Genomic DNA, 21661 nt, shown 5'->3' with positions numbered 1-21661 from the left:
ATGAAGATGAAGACGATTTAAAGATCCGAAGAACCAGTTTTGAAGGAAGAAGAAGAACGATCTGGAAAACACAGATCCAAAGAAGAAAAACAATGATTTGGAGAATGCAGAACAATTTGAAAAATAGAGGGCATATCCGAAGGAGCAGACTGAAAAACAGAGGAGGAAGAATTTACAGAAGCAGATGAGGAAGAAGAAGAGGAGGAACTTGAGTTCTACGTGGATTCCATATGAATAATTTTTGTTTGCCAGCTCAGGAACTCAAGCATTTAAGACTCGAGTTCTATCACGAAACTTGAGTCTTAAAAACTCAAGATGCTATTTTTTCACATTGTTTTGCAAACATCACCACTAAAGAAATTGTTAAAAAATTTTAGGGTTCGTTTGGTTGAAGGGGTAGAAAAGTTGGAGGATAGAAAATTGTGGGAGGATGGAAAAGTGGGAGGATAGAAAAGATTTTATTTTCTAGCCTTTTTGTTTGGTTGGGAGTGGAAAAGTAGAGAGATGAAAAAAATAAGTTTGAATAAATTTACTCATATGCCCTTGTTAAAGAATGATGCCAAATTAAAAAAAAAAAGTAACAAATAACTACACAAAAAAGAGCAATCACCCAAAATTTTTTATAAAAATAAAAAGCATGTTCTAAAAAAAATCACATCCAGTAAAATAAAAATAAACTATCACACCCAAGCCCTAAAAAATCAAAAGAAAAGAAAATAGAGAAAAAAAAAAGAAAAAAAAAAAAAAGAGGCAATGTTAATGCCCAAGAAAAAAAAGTGACAACTAGTAATGTGATTGCCCAGAAAAAGAAAAAAAAAGGGCAATGTTGCTACCCAGGGAAGAGAGAGAAGATAGAAAAAAATGCAACTTAAATTGAGGATATTTGTGTAAAGTGCATCTTTCAGCACTTTTCCCTCCTTTTTTTCCTCCCAAATTGGGAGGATAGAAAAAGGTGGGCCCAAAGGGAAAATTTTCTCCTCTATTTTTTGTTTCTCTTATTTTCTCTCCTTAACCAAACAGTAGAAAATGTCATTTTCCTTCTTATTTTCCTCTCCTTATTTTCCATCTTCCCTATGTGGAAAAGTGGGAGGGTGGAAAACTTTTTTATTTGGTTGGAGAGAAAAATGGGAGGATGGAAAATGTAGTTTATATAAATTGACTATTATGTCCTTATTATATAATAGTGGGAAAGTGAGAGGGGTAAGTGAATGTAATAAAGTGAGGGTATTTGTGTAAAATTCATTACTCATCACTTTTTCCTTTTCATTTTCCTCCCAATTTGGAAGGATGAAAAAAGTAGGCTCAGAAGGGAAAACTTTCTCCCCTATTTTCTGTCTCTCCTATTTTTTTTTTTTTTTCCCTTAATCAAACAGTGGAAAACAACATTTTTCACCCTATTTTTCTCTTCCTATTTTTCATCCTCCCTATTTTCACTCTAACCAAACACACCCTTAAGGTCAAATGGAAAAAAAAAAAAAAAAATCATGGAGTCCGTCTAAATGAATTTACTTATATACCCCCTACTTTGTATATTTTTAAGAAGAATATAAACTATTTTGTTAGGTTATATTAGGAAATAACGAAAAAGGGAATCGGATCCTTTAATAGTATCGGTCCTCTCGGATAGAAGTAGGGATGGCAATTTTTGCCCAACCTGCAAGTACCTGGCCCGGCTCGACCTTAATGGGTTGAGTTTTACTTGGTCCGATTAGGAATAGGGTCGGTTATGGGTTTTTTAAAAAAAAAAAACCCAAAGCGGGTCCAGGTTTTATCAAAAAAATCTGAGACTCGACTCGAATCCCGGCCCGAATAAAAACCCGGTACCTTGAAATTACAAAAATACCCTATATATATATACCTATAATCTAACTTTAATCCCTTATTTGTTCAGCGGCAACTTAGAACTCACGCCTCCCTCTCTCAGTCCGACACTCTCTCTCCCTTAGCTCAGTCCCTCATTTCAGCTCAATCACTCCGACACTCCCACTCCCCCTCAGTCACGCCTCCCTCGCCTCCTCACCCTCACTCCGACACTCCCTCAGCACACGGCCTCACAGCCCTCACTCACTCTCAGTCACTGCCTCACGCACATGCCCTCACTCACGCAATCACGCCACACCTCGCCTTCTCACTCTCACGACCTCGCTCTTCCTCAGGATCTCAAGTATACCTCGCTCTTCCTTTGTTGTCCAATTTGTAAAGCTTTTTTATATGATCTCACTCTTTGATGATAAAGAGGCAAAATGTATGATCTATCATTGCGATTTTTGGATTTGATAAAGAGGCAAAATGTCTGGTTTTTGTTTTAAAATTTTGGATTTTTTTTTTTCAATGTTTCATTAAAATTTGTTTGGAGGTTTTGATTGTGTGGTGGTTCATTGAATTTGTTGTGATAATAATAATGTTTATTTGGGTTTTGGGTGGGTAAGGGTTTGGTTTATGGGTTAAGGTGTTTGTGGTGTTATTGGGTTTGTTTTGGTAATTAGGATTGGATTTGATAATAAGTAATACATTGGGGATGTTGAAATTAGTGAAACTAAGTGTGAAATATGGTAGTGAATTTTTGTACACATATCTTTTACCTGATTCAAGTCTCAAAGCATTCTGTTCCCCTGTTCTTTCCCTTCATATCTGCATAGTTTTTTTAATGGAAGAAATTGTTTATAGTTTTTTGTGTTTGTTAGGAATGTAGAGCGTAAAACGGAGATGGAAGACACAAACACAAACACAAAAAAATCTAGTTCTTCCTCGCCAAACGGCTCTCCCTTGAGAACCGGACATTGTCCCTTGCCAACTATACAGCATCCTTCGCCATTTTCACATCACCCTCGCCATTGTCGCCTAGGTGCTCACCCTCAGGATCACCATTAAATAACGAGTAAGTGTTTGAATTTGTAGTTAATCATGTTTAATTATGATTGCATTGATAGAATTTGTGAATTTGTGTAATTATGAATTTGTGCCTATTAATCAATGAGTATGTATAATAATAAATTTGTAACAATTTGTTTTGATTCTAACTCCCAAACTTCTGAACCAATTAGGAATCCGAAATTCTCGACCGTGGACTTAGTGGGGGAAGACTTAGAGGTAGAGGAACAAGAAGGGACAGAGGAAGAGGGAGAGCAAAAGCCTACAAATGAGGACCTGAATACAAGTAAAAAAAGAAAGAAAGACTACCTCAAATGTTTGGGCTCATTTTACAAGGAAGAAAGTTGATGGAAAATTTAAAACCCAATACCATCATTGTAACAAACTTTACTTGGGTGAGTCTAGCCAAGGTACAACTTATTTGCGTAATCATTTAGCAAGATGTCCACGGATGAAGTTTAAAGATATAAGGGATATGCGACAACAAGTCTTAATTAAACAACAAAATAAGGTGGATGGAACTATGAGTTTGAATACTTACCAATTTGATCAAATTAGAGTTAGGAATAAGCTTGTCATATGGTCATCCTACATGAATATCCCCTTTCAACAGTTGACCACATTGGGTTTAGAGAATTTGTGGCTGATCTTCAACCTATGTTTAAACTTGTCACAAGAAATACTTTGAAGAGTGACATTCTTAAAATCTATGATAATGAGAGGGAGAAAGCTTTGAAGATGACGGACAAGAATGGAAGTAGGATGGCAATTACAACTACTATGTGGACTTCAAGTAACAAAAAGAGAGGGTTTATGGTCATTACCGCTCATTTTATTAATCATACTTGGATATTACAAAGCCGGGTTTTAAGGTAATTTTTTAATCTATAAATTGAATGTTAAAGACTTTACATTTAGAATGTTTATTGAGTTATATTATAATTATTCATATTATTTTTCTAAGTTTGTTTATGTTCCTTCTCCACACATGAAAATGTCTTTGCCGAAGTCCTTGTGGATTGTTTTTTAGAGTGGAACATTGATAGGAAGTTGTCCACAATAATTGTTGATAATTGTAGTACTAATGATGCCATGATGAGACTTCTCTTGAATAAGCTTGATACTAGTTCTCTTATGTTGGGTGGGTTTATGTTGCATATGAGGTGTGCTGCACATGTTTTGAATTTGATTGTTCAAGATGGGTTGTCTCTTATTAGTGATGGTATTGAAAGGATTTGTGATTGTGTAATTTATTGGACTAGATCGCCAAAAAGGAGGCAGAAATTTGAAGAAAATGCACGTCAATTGTGTGTTCAATGCACCAAAGAGTTAGTCTTAGATTGTAAAACACATTGGAATTCAACTTACTTAATGATTTCTACTGCATTGATTTATAAAGATGTTTTCTTGTGTTTGGCTCAACGTGAAACATCTTATACTTGTCTACCACATGATTATGATTGGGAGATAGCCAAAGATATTTATGGAAGGTTGGAGTTGTTTCATAGTGTAACTCAGTTTTTCTTTGGTCGTAAGTACCCCACAACTAATATGTATTTTGCATTGGTGTGTGAGTTGAAAATTGCATTGAATGAATGGAGTTTGTATTCAAGTGAGATGATAAGTATGGTGGCAGAAAGCATGCTTGCTAAATTTAATTCTTATTGGGCTAATGTTAGTGTTGTTATGACTGTTACTGCTATCTTAGATCTAAAATATAAGATGAAGTTATTGGAGTTTTATTATCCTAACATTTATGGTGATAATTCTGATTTGGAGATTGAAAAAATTAAGAATCTTTGTTATGATTTGCTTGATGAATATGGAGATTTAGATGAGTCTCCTGTAAATAATAAAGAAAGTTCTTATATGCCTGCAAGTACTTCAAATCAAGTGGCACAAATGAAATTTAGGTTGAGTAGGGCAATGTTATGTTTTGATTTGTTTGTGAACAATAGTTCAAGTAGTTCAAAGAAACATGGGAGGGCTAGAATAAAATTTGATCATTTCATTGATGAGGGAGTGTTGAATAGGAGTGAAGACTTTGATATTTTGGCATGGTGGAAAAGTAACGGTCTCAAGTATTCTACTTTACAAAGAATTGTAAGAGATATTTTAGCCATTCCTGTTACAACTATTGCTTCAAAATCTGCCTTTAGCCATAGTGGGAGACTTTTAAGTCTACACCGTAGTAGGCTACATCCCAAGACTATAGAGACAATGATGTGTGCTCAGAATTGGTTATGGAGTGAAATCAACGGTTAGCAATTGTCTAATTTCTATTTATAAAATCAAAATTGTGTTTTTATATTTGCTAGTTGTAGTTTGATGAAGTTTATTCCATTTTTTAATTCATTGTTGTTGTAGGTTCTTCAACTATATCTAGAGATTGTACATTTCAATCAATTCTTGATGATGGGGAGCCAAATGAAGATGAAGGGAGTTGTGTCACAATTGATGGGAGTTGTGTCATAATTGTGGAAGATTAAACATTTTGTATTAATTTAGTAGCTTTTTTAATTTCTTAGCTTTGTTGGATTAATTTGTTAGTTTGTAGTTATTCTAAACTTGTGAGATTTATTTTGTAGCTTTTTAATTTCTTGGACTTTTGATACTTATTTCTTGGACTTGTTGGATTTATTTTATTTTTATGTTTAGCTGGTAATTTTAATTATGATAATATGGAGAATTTTCAGGTGGTGGCTGGATTCCAGCACCATCGGATGCAATGAGCTTACTTAAGCTGGAACTGTCAGAAGCTTGGGAATCCTTAGATAGAAGATGAACTAATTGCTTTGGTTAGCAATAAAGATCCCAAAATTGTTTTCTTAATGGAAACAAAACTTGAGAAAATTCCAATGGAAATAACAGGTCGTAAGATTCAGTTTAACAATATTTTTGTTATGCCATGTGTGAACATGGCTGGCGGTCTAGCATTGTTATGGAGAGAGGAGATTAACTTGGATATTCAAACGTATTCTGATCGTCACATTGATGCTTTCATAAACCATGGAGTTGATGACGCTTGGCGGTTTACGGGTTTCTATGGAGATCCGGAGACCGCCAACTGGGAAAACTCCTGGTCCTTACTTAGAGCATTGAGTCACCGAAGCAATTATCCTTGGGTGGCTATGGGGGATTTTAAGGAAATTATTTTGGCTGAAGAAAAACAAGGGGGTTTGGATAGGCCCGAAGCTCAAATGCAAGGTTTCAGAGATGCTTTGGATTGTTGTAGGTTGAAAGATCTAGGGTTTAATGGTTTTCCTTTCACTTGGTGTAATAGGAGACTTGGAGATCAGAATATGTGGATTAGACTAGATAGGGGTGTGGCAACAGTTGAGTGGATCCTTCGCTTCCCTACTACTAGGATCCACCATTTGGACTGTTTTCATTCAAATCACAAACCGATTATCCTATGCATGGACTCAGAGTTGAACAGGTTTTACTGGAAAAGTAGGTCATTCCGGTTTGAAGCTATGTGGCTCAAAGATAGCACATGTGAGGAAGTGATTAGAAACTCTTGGAAACAATCTGATCTGCCTAGGTTGGTGTGGAGTTTCAATAGAAACATTTCTTCATGTTAGGATAATCTTAGGGTGTGGAACCAAAATACTTTTAGGCATGTCCATAACACTTTGCAACGAAGTATGAGGGAATTAAAGTTGGCGGAAGAATCTGATGAATACAGGTCCAATCCGAGGCATTTCTTTGAGCTTAGAACTCGTATTGAGGAGCTAAAGAATAGAGAAGAGTGTATGTGGAAGCAAGGGTCTAGAACCGAGTGGTTAAAGGAGGGTGATAAAAATATGAGGTATTTTCATTTCAGGGCTAACCAAAGAAATTATATTGCAGGTTTGAAGGATGATACGGGTACATGGTGGGAGGATGAAGGCCGAATGGGTGGGCTAATTAAGGGCTACTTCAACTCTTTATTTTCCACCTCTCATCTGTCTAATTTTGATGACATTCTTAGTGGCATCCAACCGGCAATTTCAAATGAGATGAATGATGTCTTGACCCAGGAATTCACTACTGATGAGATTCAACATGCCCTTAAGCAAATGGCCCTTACCACTACCCCTGGACCCGATGGTATGTCTCCTATCTTCTACAAAACTTTTTGGAATATTGTGGGTAATGATGTGATTAAAACTGTGCTTGATGCTCTTAACTCAGGGTATGTCCATGAATCCCTCAATGAAATATTTATTGCCCTTATTCCAAAAGTCAAAAACCCCAAAAAGGTTTCAGATTTTAGGCCCATTAGTCTATGTAATGTGGTTTATAAATTGATATCCAAAGTGGTGGTTAATCGGTTGAAAAAAAATCCTTCTTAACATTGTTTCTGATTCCCAAAGTGCTTTCCTACCAGGGAGACTTATAACTGATAATGTGCTGGTAGCCTTTGAGACACTACATTACCTCAAACGTAAGACCCAAGGGAAAGATGGGTATATAGCACTAAAATTAGACATAAGCAAAGCTTACGATAAGGTTGAATGGACTTTTCTGGAGAAGGTTATGAGGCATTTGGGGTTTGCTGAAAGTACTGTAAAACTGATTATGTCGTGTATGTCATCTGTCACTTATGTTGTTCTCCTCAATGGGCAACCTGTGGGGAATATAAAACCTTCCAGAGGTTTAAGGCAAGGGGACCCATTATCCCCTTACCTGTTTTTACTTTGTGCTCTTGGGTTGCAAAGTTTGCTCAATAAAGCTGAGGTTAATGGTGAAATTAATGGGGTTGCTATCTGCCGTAATGGTCCAAGAATTTCTCACTTATTTTTTGCAGATGATAATGTGGTGTTTTGTAGAGCTAGGGAGGAGGAATGTCAAAAAAAATTTATTTACTCTCTATTTATGAAAGAGGATCAGGGCAAAAAATTAATAGAGATAAAACTAATATTTTTTTTCAGCTCTAATACTCCTCCTGGGGATCAGATTGCCACACAACAGCTTCTGGGTGTGCCTGCAATTCGCCAATATGAAAAATATCTTGGGTTGCCAGCACTTGTGCGTCGAGCAATAAAACAAAGTATTATCTATCTCAAAGAAAGGGTTTGGAAGAAGCTCCAAGGGTGGAAGGAAAAAATCCTTTCCCAGGTAAGTAGAGAAGTGCTCATTAAGTCTATCATTCAAGCTATTCCAACATACACGATGAGTTGTTTCAATCTTTCGAAAGGGTTTGTTAAGGAGTTGGAGGTTCTTATACGAAAGTTTTGGTGGGGATATAGCAGTGATAATAGAAAGGTTCATTCAGTAAAATGGGAGAGGTTATGTGAGGCTAAGGAAGTTGGGGGGTTGGGGTTCAAAGAAATAGAGAAGTTTAATGATTTATTGCTCGCTAAGTAGGTTTGGCGAATGATCAACAACCCGAACTCTCTATGCCACCGTGTGTTCAAAGCTAGATTTTTTCCAAATTGTTCAATTCTTGAAGCAAAAGATTCATCCATTGGGTCTTATGCGTGGAAGAGCATCCTAGGTGCTAGAGATGTGATTAGAAAAGGAATGGTTTGGAGGATTGGGAATGGTAGTACAACTAGAATTAAAGAAAATAATTGGCTGCTCGTTAAGTCCAATAGATCTGTTACCTCTCCCCTTACCTCTCTTCAACCCGAAACCATGGTAAGTGCTTTGATTAATCAAGATCTTGGTATATGGAAAATAGAGATGGTTGAGAATTTTTTCCTCCCCCATGAAGCCTCAATAATCTTGGGTATCCCACTTAGCAGCAGATTGCCCCCTGATCGACCCACATGAGGTTTAACAGCCAATGAATTGTTCTCTACAAAGAGTGCCTACAAGCTGTTGGTCTCCCTTGATAACTCAGAATCTGCAAGCAGTTCAAATGGAGCCTCTCAGAGGAAATTTTGGAAGGGTGTATGGAGTTTAAGAGTGTCGAATAAGGTTAAACATTTCGCATGGAGGGCCTGCAACAATGCTCTCCCTACGATGTCAAACTTGGCACATCGGCACATTAGCACCTTTGATCCTTGTGAGCAATGCAAGGCTACTCCCGAGGACACCATCCATGCTCTGTGGGCGTACAAAGAGTTGGAGGGAGTTTGGGGTTCTCTATCCTGGGCTCGTTCTACTTCTCTAGCCCGCCCTCAGAGTTTTAACGATTTATTGGATTGTTTTCTGTAAGTACAGGAGGATTACAGGAAGGAACTATTCATCATGGTGGCCTGGGCTATGTGGAATCGTTACAACTCATTGAAATTTGGCCATCCAACCGTAGCCGTGGACTGTATCAACTCCAAGCAGGTGCCATGCTTCAAGAATTTCTATCGGTGCAAGCTTCCCCTGTTCCGACTCCCATAACTGCTGCTCTTCATCAATGGAGACCTCCAGAGTATCCATTTTTCAAGGCAAACTTCAATGCAACGGTATTCAAGACCAGCTCCTTTGTTGGTATCGGTGTGATCATTCGAGACAGCATGGGAGAAGCAATTGGAGCTCTAACAATGCCAATCCCTTTAGCCAACTCAGTAGCAACCATGGAAGCTTTGGCTTGTCATAGGGCGATGCTGTTCACCAAGGAAATAGAACTCTCAGACATGATCTTTAAAGGTGATTCTGCAGAAGTGATCCAAGCAATCATCCTAGAGAATTCGGACCACCCAGACTTTGGTCACATTATTGATGATATCAGGATTTTAGCTTCAGACTTAAACTCATTTCAGTTTTGTCATGTGAAACATACTTGTAATGTAGTTGTTGACGCTCTCGCTAAAAGAGCAAAAAATTCCTTGAGCCTAGATGTTTGGCTTGAAGATGTACTAGATGATATTATTCACCTTCTTTCTTTTGATGTTCCTTAAGCAATAATAGTTTCTGTTGGGCCAAGTTTTGGTCTAGTTTCTTAAAAAAAAAAAAGCTAGGTGATTTTATTGATTTAAAATCTTAGTTATGATTTATTGAATTATGATTAAGATATTAGTTATGGTTTATTGATTTATAGATTTATAAGTAACAGATGATTTATTGATTTATGATTAGTAGCTTATAATTTGGACTGATTTGGCATTTGGGCCACGTTATCTATGCTGGAATTAGAATATGCGGGCTTGAATGTAGGCAAAAATAAATTTGGGTTTCAATTCTTTTTTTAATTTTTTGGTTGGGCTTGGCATTTGGGCCACGTTATCTAGGATTGAATTAGAATATGTAAGCTTGAATGTAGGCAAAAATAAATTTGGGCTTCAATTCTTTATTTATTTATTTTTTTTTTGCCACGAATTGGGCCCAATCGTTTCCTCCTCCGTTTTTAGTAACCAAATGAACCAGAAGTAGGACCAAACTGAGAGTTAGCAGCATAAACAAAGAGGGACTTGTGAATGAGAAATACAAGTCTCCTATATTAAAAGGAATCAACGGTTTCGATCAAGACATCCCAACAACTGACTAAAGAGGGGGAGTCATGCGGCAGTTCAATCAATGACAGAGGTCCTTTTCCAGCAACTCTCTATTTGAAAGAACTCTTAACAAAAAACTCGTTTAGTAAACGGACCGGGTCGGGCCTGCGGGTCGGATCCAGTATAAAAAAACCCGGCCCCGAACTGACCCGTGGCATTCCTAGATAGAATTGGTTTGAACTCAGAATCTGAACCGACTCATCGTGAGAAGGAAAAAGTAAAACAAAACCAGCAGAAGGCCACAATCGAAGTCCATCGCGAGAGCGAAGAAGAAGAAGAAGAAGAAAGATGTATCATCCTACCAGAGGTGGCGTTCGCGGTGGTCGAGATCGTAAGCTCTCTCTCTCTCTCTCTCTCTATTAGGGTTCTTGTCTCCACGCTTAATCCGTTGCTATGTAATTTGATTTCATGGAATTCCTTTTTTCCTTAGAATTAATCGAATTTGTGTTATCCTTTCTCTTCTGCGCTTGATCTTTGGAGAATTGCATAATCAAATTCATTTTTCCCGTGGAAATTTAAAATGTTGTTATTGCAGGTTTCTGTGATGCTTATATAACTATGAACAAACACTAGTTGTCTCACTAGTTTGAATTTGAAATAAATAGGAAAAAGGAGATGATGGTTTTTTTTTTTTTTTTTGTTAATCACTAGAGCTTTTTTTAGTGTAACTCAAAGTGATTGAATTGATTCCCTTGTGTGATGATGCACAGGTTGATTTGGATAATACATTTTATATATATGTTGACGACGTAGGAATAGAATCTATGAGCAATTGGCTTCACCCCTGACGGGTTAAGCAGTTTATGCTCATGCCCAGGAGCATATATATATATATGTCTATCATGCTCAAACATGCTGTTTTCAGTATTATAAGCAAGAAAAAATTCATCTAAATTTTGGTTTGCAAGCATGTTATGTATTGATGAGCATAATTCAATACCTTGAGGGTTTTGCTTCAGTGACTTGGTAAGCAATTAATGCGTCTGCTTTCTCTTAAATGATGCAAAATTTAGAAAAAATAAATCCTCTAATGGGGATTAAGTTGAAAAATAGTTTTGATAGGATGTCATCTTCCTTCTTATTTGAATCTTTCTGTTAATCTTTGGTGTGTTGCTTGTGATGTACAGAATTTAGTTGGGATGACGTAAAGGCTGATAAGCATCGGGAGAACTATATTGGTCACAGTATCAAGGCTCCTGTTGGAAGATGGCAGAAAGGTGAGATTTTGTAATGTGACTTTAACTTCTGCCATTAAATATTACAGTCCCGAAGCCCTTGGTTGTATAGATGGCATTTTACTGGGTATGGATCTGTCTTATGTTTACCATTCTTTGTCACATCTATTTAGTTTATTTTAGACTTCACCACTGATTCAAGATGAGGTTCCATGGTTTGTACTTTTTGCAAATGATATTGTGTTAGATTGTCTATTGTTGAGATGATAGTGGGAGTTAACTCTAAGTTGGAGGTTTGAGGGATAATTTAGAATCTAACGGTTTTAGCTAAATGGAAATAAACTTAGCGGTATTTCATTTCACCTCTTGGGTAGCACTATTTCATTTCTGTGTTCCCACTTCCCTCCTTCCTCCCTGTCTCCTTTCTCTGTATTGCCTCTTTATTTCCTCTTCACTATAGATTTTGTTTTCATCATATAGTTTTTTAGGCATTAGCTTTGGTAGTTCTGTCTCTCTTTCTAGAAGTTTGTTGTTAAACCTATTGGTAGAGTAATTATTTATAGAAGCTCGTTGTATGATCTATTATTAGATCGTTACTTTATCACCTTCTTATTTTTTGTCCATTAGCTCATTCCCTGTGGGTGCATATGCTTTAGACGTTTGGGATTGATTGGGTCATGCCAGGTTCTATTGTAGACTTATTATTTTGTTGGCAACATTGGCTTGGGAAACATAATTCTGATATTTGGAATTTGGTTCCAGGCGGTTTGATGTGGACTATTTGGATAGAACATAATTAGTGTTCTTTTGAGGATACTAAGAAGTCATTGGCTCAATTGTTAGATTTGTGACAGTGAACTCTCTTCAATTGGTCTTGGTGTTGGGGTCTCTCAGATTGTTCTTCTCTTATTGATTTTCTTTTGTCTCTTAGAATAGCTTTTTCATTCCTTTATTTCTCTATTTTTCTGTGTTGTTCTTTGATCACTATTGTGAACACTTTGTATTTTTTCATCTCTTCCTTTTTTAATAATATTACTTTCTTACCTATCCCCCAAAAAAAAAAAATGCTTTTCTTAAAACCTATTGTTAGATTTATTAATTTATAGAAACTTGTCATAAAACCAATTGTTAGAATAATTAATAGAGCCTAAACCGTGTAATCCTATTTTGATATCAATTAAAAGACCTAATTTCTTCATGCAACACATGTCAAAGACACGTGATTATAATATTTCAATACATTAAAAATGCATATTATTTAAGTTCTATATGTTTAATAACTATATTTATAATTTGACACCTCGCTTCAATCAGGCTAGTGTCTTTTTGTCGCCTCATGCCTTGGGCAATACAAGGCCTTGGTGCCTTAAGGTTGCCTTTCACCTTTGACTACTAGCATTAATTTTGATGGAATTAATGGCAAAGTCTCAACTCAACTCTCCCTCATTTTTCCCCCAAGAGGAGCCACCCCAAGCTTTGAAAGGATGACTTCATTTCATATCTTATCTTTTCTAGTATTCCCATAAATGTCTTAGCATTGTTGGCTACACTCATAACTGGCTTGGTAAGAGGTTTGTTACCATGGTTTTGGCTTTGATTAAGTGCACCTTCGTATGGTATTGTAGTCTTGGGAGGTGTGTCTTGGACTTAATATTACCTTCAACTTTTTTTTTATTTTTTTATTTTAATGTGAAGTGGCTGCTCTTATATCATAAATGCATTTATTTATGTTTTGCATTCTCAAATTCTCATATAAGAGCATGAGTTGATAAAGTATCTTCTCTAGTAAGGCATAGTGTTAGTTCCAATATTTCCATGAAGCTTCAAAGATGCTAAAAATAGGAAGCTTTTTTTTGGGGGGTAAGAACGCGCTGGAGTTGGTTCAAGACTTTTGATTGAAATCTTGGCCTTTGACTTTAGAAGCTAGGTTGTTTTATTTGTTTTGGTAGAACTACTGCATACCTATTGTGACAAGGTTTTTTCCTCCTTTTTGGCCCTTTTTAGTGAAAAACAAAACATGTTCTAGTGACTTTTTGTGGTGGAAGACTACTTCTCTGTTGAGGTGGAGGGAGGGGGTTTTTGAATTAATTTTTTTCTCCGCGGTTCCTTTTTCTATTACTATGTGAGTAAACATATTCTACTATCATATGATTCTGTATAAAATTTGATTGTTATTAAGATAGCTGACTCGAAATCTTTGGGACTAAGGCTTGGTGGTTGTTCTTGTTATTACGATCAGAAAGCTGTTTTGAGAACTGCATTGAAGTGGTAGTTGTCTTTCCTTTTCAATTGTGCATTATCTTCTTTCGTTATTAATTTATAAAAGAGCAAAAGGCATTAATTTGTGATATCACATATAATAAAAAATTGCGGCTTGGGTTTTAATGTCTTAATTATAACTTTATAGGTAGTCTTTAAATTTATCTTCAGTTTATTGTATCTATGATGGTTAAGTAATCATATGATCATTTTCATTTTGTTGCTTACTTGGTAGACATTGCAAAGACTCATATAATGACTTAATATGGAATTAATCCTGGTCATGGTCAAATAGATTAATGATCCATCTCTAGAAACATTGATAAGTAGTGCAGTTAGAACTTTCCCCACTTTTGTCTGCATACTCGAGGGTTCTTTTAAGTGTCATCAGTAATTTTTAAAATAAAGTTTTCAGTTTCATCAGTATGAGGCTAATGGCTTGAATTTGAAGTGACTCTCTGATTCGACAGCCACTAGCAATGTTGTTTTGTTGCTGAATTTTGTACAAACTTTGTTTTTTGAATTTAGAAACTTCGCTTACTGCTCTTTCATGTAATACTATACAAATTGTGGTTCTTAGCTGATAAGCAATTCTGTCTTTTATTGATGCAACAGGGAAAGATCTACACTGGTATACCAAGGACAAAAAATCTTGGAATGCAGAAATGGAGGCTGCAAAAGAAGAAATAAAAAGAATTAAGGAACAGGAGGAGCAAGCCATGAGGGAGGCCCTAGGCTTAGCTCCTAAACGTGCTAGCCGACCTCAAGGTAATCGGCTTGATAAGCATGAGTTATCTGAACTTGTGAAGCGAGGCTCTACTGCAGAGGACTTGGGTGCAGGCCATGCTGAAGCTGCTCATGTTCATGGTCTTGGTTTCGCAAGGTATGTCTGAGAAAAAAAAAAAAAAAAATTGATTAGGTTCTGCCCTTATGCCATTCTTCCAATTTGATATTGTATTTCTAGTTTTTTCATGATGCAAAACCAATTTTGAAATACATAATGGCATTTCTGGCTTGCGACTTTTTCTAGAAAGTGTTTGAAATACTGTGACACAGTACAAATACAGAGAAGGATGCCATCCTTTTTTGGGGTCAATGTAAGGTTTAAGTAATGACTGAGTGGGTTAAAAAGTTTTAAAAAACGATAGTTGACTTCAACTGGTTGGGCAAGGGATAATATATGCCCATATGGTTGAACTACCCGGAAAGCTTGTCTATATTAACCTTATCATGGGACAAGTTGTGGATAATTAAGTGTAGGGGTGTAATCGGTTTGGGTCGGTCGGTGTTGGCAGTTTTTGTACCGAACCAAGAATTTCGGTTTTAACATATTGAGCACTGAAACCGACTTCTAAGGAAGGGACGCCAAACTGACCGATTGCATTCGATTTTGGTTCTGTTCGGTTGGGTTTTGGTGTTTAGGATGTGAGAAACAAAAGCAATAAAAAAAAAAAAAGAGAAGAAGATTTTTTTTTGCATCAAACAGAGATATTATTGAAAGACAAAAGCAGTACAACAACTAACAAGAAAAGCAAGACCAACACAGACTCTGTTTTCAACACAAAATACAGAGCAACACACAGGAAAAAACATAAAACAAAAACTAAGACTAAGCTACCATCTACAACAAAAGGTAGCAGCTCAGCACCCAAACACCAAGCAAACACAAAAAAATATACTCAAAATCATGTATATATTCAGAGAACATACCAAAATAAGAAAAAACCTATCTCCCTTTGCTTTCCCACATTCTCTCACCATCCAAAAACCAAGCACCAAGCAAACACAAGAAACATATACTCAAAATCAAGAAGATTGTGGTTTTTTTTTTTTTTTTGGGTTAAACATTTTTTGGATTCTCGAACTTTGTTTTTGAGAGACTAAAAGAAATGGAGAAGAAGAAGGTTGTGGTACCGCTTGTGTGCAACTTTGTTTCTAAGAGACTAAAAGAAATGGAGAAGAAGAAAGTTGTGGGGAGAATGGCAAAATGGAGAAGAGGAAGGTTGTGGGGAGAATGGCTGCAGCTTGAAGTGGGAGAGAAGAGATAAAACATAGGGTTAGTAGGGTTATAAAACAAACCCAAAACCGAGTAGTTTTGTGTTAATAAAGAGAGAAAAATAAAAAATGCATTTACCATGGGTCAAACCTGAGTCAAAGGTGTGAACACGTGCGTCTTTGCCACTATGCTACCAGGAACTTTCTTGATATAAATTGTATATATTAATATTTAATATATTTTGGTTCGGTTTTGGTCGGGTTGGTGTTTTTGTGTAGGACACTAAAACCAAAACCGAAATGTTTCGGTTTCAAGAAATTCAAACCGAAATTGAACCATACCAAAACCGAACTGAAAAATTGGACTCAGTTCGGGCAATTTCAGCCGGTTTTTTCGGTTTACCAGTTTTTTGCACACTCCTAATTAAGTGCATCTTTTGGAGCAGACTAGTGTTTTCCTTGATTGGTATGTTCCCCAACTTTTATGTGATAAGTTGAATAATAGTTTGAATACTTTGGTATTCAGACACATTTTTTATTTGTTTTAATGCAAATTCAGAAGAAAATATGTATGCTAGGAATGAAGGGGCAATGTGCTGAGGTCACAGGACATGATGATGGTGCTGCTGGCTTCTGAGTTATAGTATGACTTACTAATGCTTGGGTGCAGGCCCAGCCATATATGATAAAAAATCAAAAAATTACTTACTTAAAGAGTGACAAATTATCCTTAGATGTATATTAAAATATTGGCCAAACTAGAACTTACTAACCTATGATTTGACCGAAATTTAAGTTGCCTACTTATGGTTTGAAATTTAACACTTTACAAACCTGAGGTTTGACAGAAATTTAAGTTGCCTACTTGTGGATTGAAATCCCATGATGCAAGTGTTTTGCTAGATTCTTTTTTATCTTATTTGATCTTGTATTTTTATGGTTTTTGTGTTTTTGGAGGAGAGAGACATAAAAGTGAAACAAAATTACATATTTAGCCCTGTTTTTGACAGAGATGGGTTACGGAACTCTAACTGAGCTAACCTCAGGTGGGTAAAGTGTCAAATTTTAAACTGCAGGTAGGTAACTTAAATTTCGACCAAACCACAAGTGGGTAAGTTATAATTTGCCCTAAAATATTTGTCTTAATTTTTCCAAAAAAATAAAAATAATAATTATATTTGTCTTATAATTATCTTGATTTATTATCTATTATTTGGGTGAGTCCAAGTTTGAATTACCATAGTCCAGGCCTGGCCCAAGAATTAAAGTTCTAGAAAGTAGTCTTTGCTTGGGCCTAGTGGGCCTCTCAAATACGAAGGTGGGATGTGTGGGTTGAGATGGTTCTTTCTTTTGCCATAGCTTTATAATTCTTAGCACAGGAGTTACCTGCTTCTTTGTTCATGCCTGGATCAGCCTGATTTCAGCTTGAATTTTCTACCTTTTTTGTTTGGGTTTGGTTTTGGGGAATAGAATCAGTGCTTCTAATCTTTTGAATGTGGTTCCTAAAAGTGTGCCTCACGTGTCTTTTGAACAATATCTGGCATAGGTAGCTTGCTAATCATTGTGCTTATGCGGCCATCTAACTGCACAATTCCAATTGTTGTGTGCATGTGTGAGCATGCACACCTGCTAGAGAAAAGAAACATGACTCCAAGTGAGGTTATGTAGGAATGTACTGTGTTAGGAAACAGGAAACCTAATTCAGATATATGGGACGAAAACAAAAGAAAAGAAAGAGCAGAAAAGATCAATTCACACACAAACAAAAACACAGATTTAGTTTACCCAAAACAAGAGTTATGTGGTTATGTCCACAGGGTTGCTGCAATTTTTAATATTGCTACAACAAGAGTTACAGGATCATTAGCACATATATATGACCCTGGGCTACACACATGAGAAACTACAATAATGGGCCTAGGGCATCTAAAGTGTGCTCAATTACTGGAAATAACCCCAAAATTGTATGGACACTAATTTTGTTCAATCTGGGGTCTGCTGGCTCCCAAACCTGGGACATAACCAACACAGTAGATCGTTCTCCACATACATCCCATCACTTTGTTTAATTTTTCTTTATAAGTAATAAGATTTATTGATATCAAAAAAGGCACACCCTAGGACACAGGAAGTGTACAGGGGGCAACAAATCAAGTAAAGAAGTAAATGATTGGTTTTGGAAGCTAACAACCAATCAAATAAGGTTCTAAAAAAAATAACTTTAGGTCTGGCATGGATCTCTCATTATCTTCAAAACAACTGCTATTTCTTTCCCTATAATGACACCACATTAAACAATGGGGAACAATTTGTCCATATATGACCATTTTGATGATGACCAACCCTACCTTGCCAGCAAGCTAGGAGCCCCACAACTGACTTTGCTTAATTGTGACACAGCCATTGGAGAAAGATCTGGTTGCTGTCTTTAGATTAGTTTTCAATTTTGACATAAAGAATTTCTTGCGTCCGACTTATGTGCAAGATTTGACAGGGACAAGTCTTGTGTGGTTTTGAAGATCAATCTCATAAGTTATCGGAGATAATTGTACTTTTAAGTGTTATTTTCCTAATTGTCTTCGGCCTAGATTATTCTAGAATTTCTAATGCATTAGGAGTCCTGTATTGGTTTTATCAGGTCTTTTGTTTACTAGTCAAATTAGTAGTCCTAGTAGGTAAGAGTCAATGGGTCTATATAAGCATGCAAGCCTGGAGCTCTTCTTCTTTGTTGCACACTGATACTGTTCACAGATAATGTTAAAGTCCCTGAACAGCCACAAACTTCTCCTTTAAATTCCTTCTTTGTGACCTATCAAATCCTTTTCTTTATCTTATTAAAAACCATGAACCCCATATTTTTTCCTAGCCTTTTAGCCATTACTTAACCTTAGCCATAAAAACAAACCCTAAATAACCTTTTTGTGCTGCTACCTGGAATTTCTACAACTCTTCTACTGCCAAGTTTCAATTTTCAAACCTTAATCCATCTATCAGCCCTAAAGCCACTACTTTAAAACCCTAAAGCTCAATGTAAGATTGGTAGGCAGATTCCTAATTTTGTTTTACCTCAATTTGTTTTTAAAATGATCAAGTGTTAAAATTTACATGCCCCGCCATTTGATTGTAGAGATGAGATCTAGAAAGCACAGACACGGACACGGGTACGACACAGCAACATGAGTAGTTTTTGAAAAATTATGACATGAAATGGCCGGTACAAAACCAGTATGACATGGGTATGGCACCCTAAATGAATAGTCCGTGCTTCCTAAGATGAGATTATAATTTTTCGCATTGCAAAGTATCTCCCCACTCCCACCCTTGAAAAGGAAACTGATATTTAATTGAGAACTCGCCATTTTTGCATCATTTTTAGTTGGTTGAAGGCTACAGCTTTAGAAAATTAAGTTTTAAAAAGTTCCTGAAAACAAAAGGTTGCACCTGCTCTAATTAATAGCAATTTTTTAATTAAAAAAGGAAAGTTCATAAAACACCTTGCTATAAATGCGTTCTCTGCAATTTTTTTTTTCTTCTTTTTTCTTGTTCTTAATAAGAGACTTGTTGGCATATATGCTACTAAATGGCATCTTTCCAGCTATTTCTTAGTGAAGGGGAAATTGTTGAACCTGGACCTGCAGCATTTTTACCTTTCAAGATTCACCATTGAATACACATATTAAGATTTTTTTTTTTTTTTTTTTTTGAGAAACGAATACACATATAAGATGGTTTCACTTCAACGCAACTTCAGCGTGTGTTTTATTTTATATTGGACATCTAATTAAATATCCTAGTGGTGAAATTTGAAAAGTTATATTCCAACCAAGTAGATTTATGGTAGCTAGCTGTCTACTCTCTGTTTTCTTTGACATGGCATACAGTAATGCACTGAACATTTTGGAATTTAAATATGGAGAGACGCATACAAATTACTTAAATTATCCATGAATGGTCAAGCATTAGAGTTGCCAACTAATGCATATATGGGGCTTTTAAAGGAGATTTTTGGATTTTTTTTTTTTTTTTTTTTTTTTTTTTTTCACATCATGTTTGGTGTTTAGAGCTGCTCTTTCTAATACTTGAAAAGACTAATGAAATTGTGGCACCGTACCCTTTAAGTCTAACTTGGTGACCTTTTACTATATTTGGTTCTTTTGATTTTACTTTATGTATGTTCATTGAGTGTGAATCTTGGCACCAACCTTTGTACCAATAACCTGTTTCTTTTCTCTTTTACTTTTTTCTTTCATCTTTCTTGTTTTTTCTCCTCTATGTTAATTCTTTTTATGTACTGCAGATTACCTCGCCCTGGGGAGGAAACAAGTTCTCTTCAACCCACAGTGAGTGATGTTTCACCTGAAACGAGAAAGGTGTCTATGGCTGATCAGTCACCAAGAAACACTCAAGAAAAGGAATCGGAGGATGAAAGCAGTCGAAAGAAAAGGAGGCGTGAAGAGAAGAAAAAGGAAAAGCATGAAAGGCGCGAGAAGCGGCATTCTCATGATTTGGATGACAAGAGGAAACACAAGAAAGACAAGGAGAGAAGGAGACACGACTCAGACTAATATGTTCATAAAAATCTGTAACTTGTATTTCACTCTTCTATGTTTGTGATAGATATATTTTTTGGAATTAGATTTTACATATTTTATGTAGTTTCAACTTTCAAATGAAGATTATATGTTTGTATTTGTGCTGGTGATAGACAGACAGACTTGCACGACTGCACAGTCTATTATATAACCGCAGATAGAAGAGAAAATTTGTGTTCACAACTCATGGCTGCAATTTTTATCACAATCATGATGTAGTTGACTGTGAATGTGTTACAAATCCAATTGAGTTTGTTGGTTACTTTGAGAGAACCGAGACTTTTTAATAAAATTAAATAAAAACTAAGTACGTGACATTCCTTCCTTCAAATCAGCCCTGGTCCTCAAGGGTTTAATCTGAAAATGATTGTTGCATAAGAGCTCAAGGGTTTAATCTGAAAATGATTGTTGCATAAGAGCTCGATCTTCCCAAGCTGCTTCTCACCTACCAGATCACTTCATGGGCTTTTAATCTTATGACCGAGTATCTGCAGAGGTGAAAAGCCATTTGGTGTTGCAAAACTATCTTTAACCTGATTTAAAAGTTGTTGCATGCTTGAATAGTGTGAAGGTGGAATGATTTGATTTTGTGGAGCTCCCATGTCCTTATCTTCGAGTTTGCATTGTCCATCATTTTCCTTAGTTAGCTTCTCTTGTTCATAGAGAGCCAAATTCCTCTCTTTGGTTGTGCATTGCCCACCACCCTCTTTAGTTGGTGTCTCTTGTTCAAATCTAGCCAAACGCAAGACTTGTATCTCTTTCAGTTTGTCCGTTGTCCATGCATTCCAATAACTTCGAGGGAGTCTAGACCTCCAAAGTCCAAAGCGAATAGTCACTCAATAATAATATTTTTCAACTCCTTTATTAATCCGTCATATAATAGATGGCTTTATAAGATAAACCTAATATTTAAATTCAAAAGAAACCTAATCTTTATCTACAACTAGATAAGATTTATTCAAATACTAAGCTAACAATTTATCATATTCATTATCTGATTACCCAACTCCTAAGAACAAAAACAAAATCTTAAATAATAAAATTAAATAAAAACTAAGCACGTAATAGAATGGTAAAGAAAGAATAGAGAGTCTATATGAAAGTTGCCACATCCGAATCTATATATATATCTATACTATTATTTAAGGGGTTTCTCCTGTTTGGGTTCCTCATTTTTTTTTGTTCAAAAATGTCCCTACATCACTTTGTTTAAATAGAGACAAAACTAAAGGACAACTTAGTAAAAATACAACTCTAACTCTCACTAAAACATTGCCTAAAAAATAGGGTCACTTTCTTGCTATTTTCAATTTGCTTAATCAACTTATAAATTAAATTCTCAAAATAAAAA

The 21661-nt window shown here is 36.0% G+C and overlaps 2 protein-coding genes across 2 annotated transcripts; both read left to right on the top strand.

The window, feature by feature from the left end:
• Positions 1 to 3450: 3450 nt before the first annotated feature.
• Positions 3451 to 5360, top strand: LOC115985338 (zinc finger BED domain-containing protein RICESLEEPER 2-like). The gene is made up of 3 exons (XM_031108290.1): positions 3451 to 3664; positions 3902 to 5131; positions 5239 to 5360. The coding sequence occupies exons 1-3, from the start codon at positions 3451 to 3453 to the stop codon at positions 5358 to 5360; spliced, it is 1566 nt and encodes a 521-aa protein (XP_030964150.1).
• A 5084-nt stretch (positions 5361 to 10444) lies between these two features.
• On the top strand, positions 10445 to 20493 carry LOC115988077 (multiple myeloma tumor-associated protein 2 homolog). Its single transcript, XM_031111717.1, has 4 exons — positions 10445 to 10620; positions 11417 to 11506; positions 14339 to 14606; positions 20016 to 20493. The coding sequence occupies exons 1-4, from the start codon at positions 10578 to 10580 to the stop codon at positions 20281 to 20283; spliced, it is 669 nt and encodes a 222-aa protein (XP_030967577.1). The 5' UTR covers positions 10445 to 10577; the 3' UTR covers positions 20284 to 20493.
• Positions 20494 to 21661: the final 1168 nt, after the last annotated feature.

This window comes from Quercus lobata, chromosome 4, assembly GCF_001633185.2.
Source record: "Quercus lobata isolate SW786 chromosome 4, ValleyOak3.0 Primary Assembly, whole genome shotgun sequence".
Taxonomy (NCBI): Eukaryota; Viridiplantae; Streptophyta; class Magnoliopsida; order Fagales; family Fagaceae; genus Quercus; species Quercus lobata.
This window is presented reverse-complemented; position numbering and strand designations above follow the sequence as displayed.

Bases quoted from the DNA above. Each gene is read 5' to 3' on its own strand.
- LOC115985338 (XM_031108290.1), top strand. From the start codon at position 3,451: ATGGTCATCCTACATGAATATCCCCTTTCAACAGTTGACCACATTGGG. The intron at 3,665-3,901 runs GTAACAAAAAGA...ATTGTTTTTTAG, and splicing joins AACTACTATGTGGACTTCAA to AGTGGAACATTGATAGGAAG. The intron at 5,132-5,238 runs GTTAGCAATTGT...TTGTTGTTGTAG, and splicing joins GTTATGGAGTGAAATCAACG to GTTCTTCAACTATATCTAGA.
- LOC115988077 (XM_031111717.1), top strand. From the start codon at position 10,578: ATGTATCATCCTACCAGAGGTGGCGTTCGCGGTGGTCGAGATC. The intron at 10,621-11,416 runs GTAAGCTCTCTC...TGTGATGTACAG, and splicing joins CGTTCGCGGTGGTCGAGATC to AATTTAGTTGGGATGACGTA. The intron at 14,607-20,015 runs GTATGTCTGAGA...TATGTACTGCAG, and splicing joins CATGGTCTTGGTTTCGCAAG to ATTACCTCGCCCTGGGGAGG.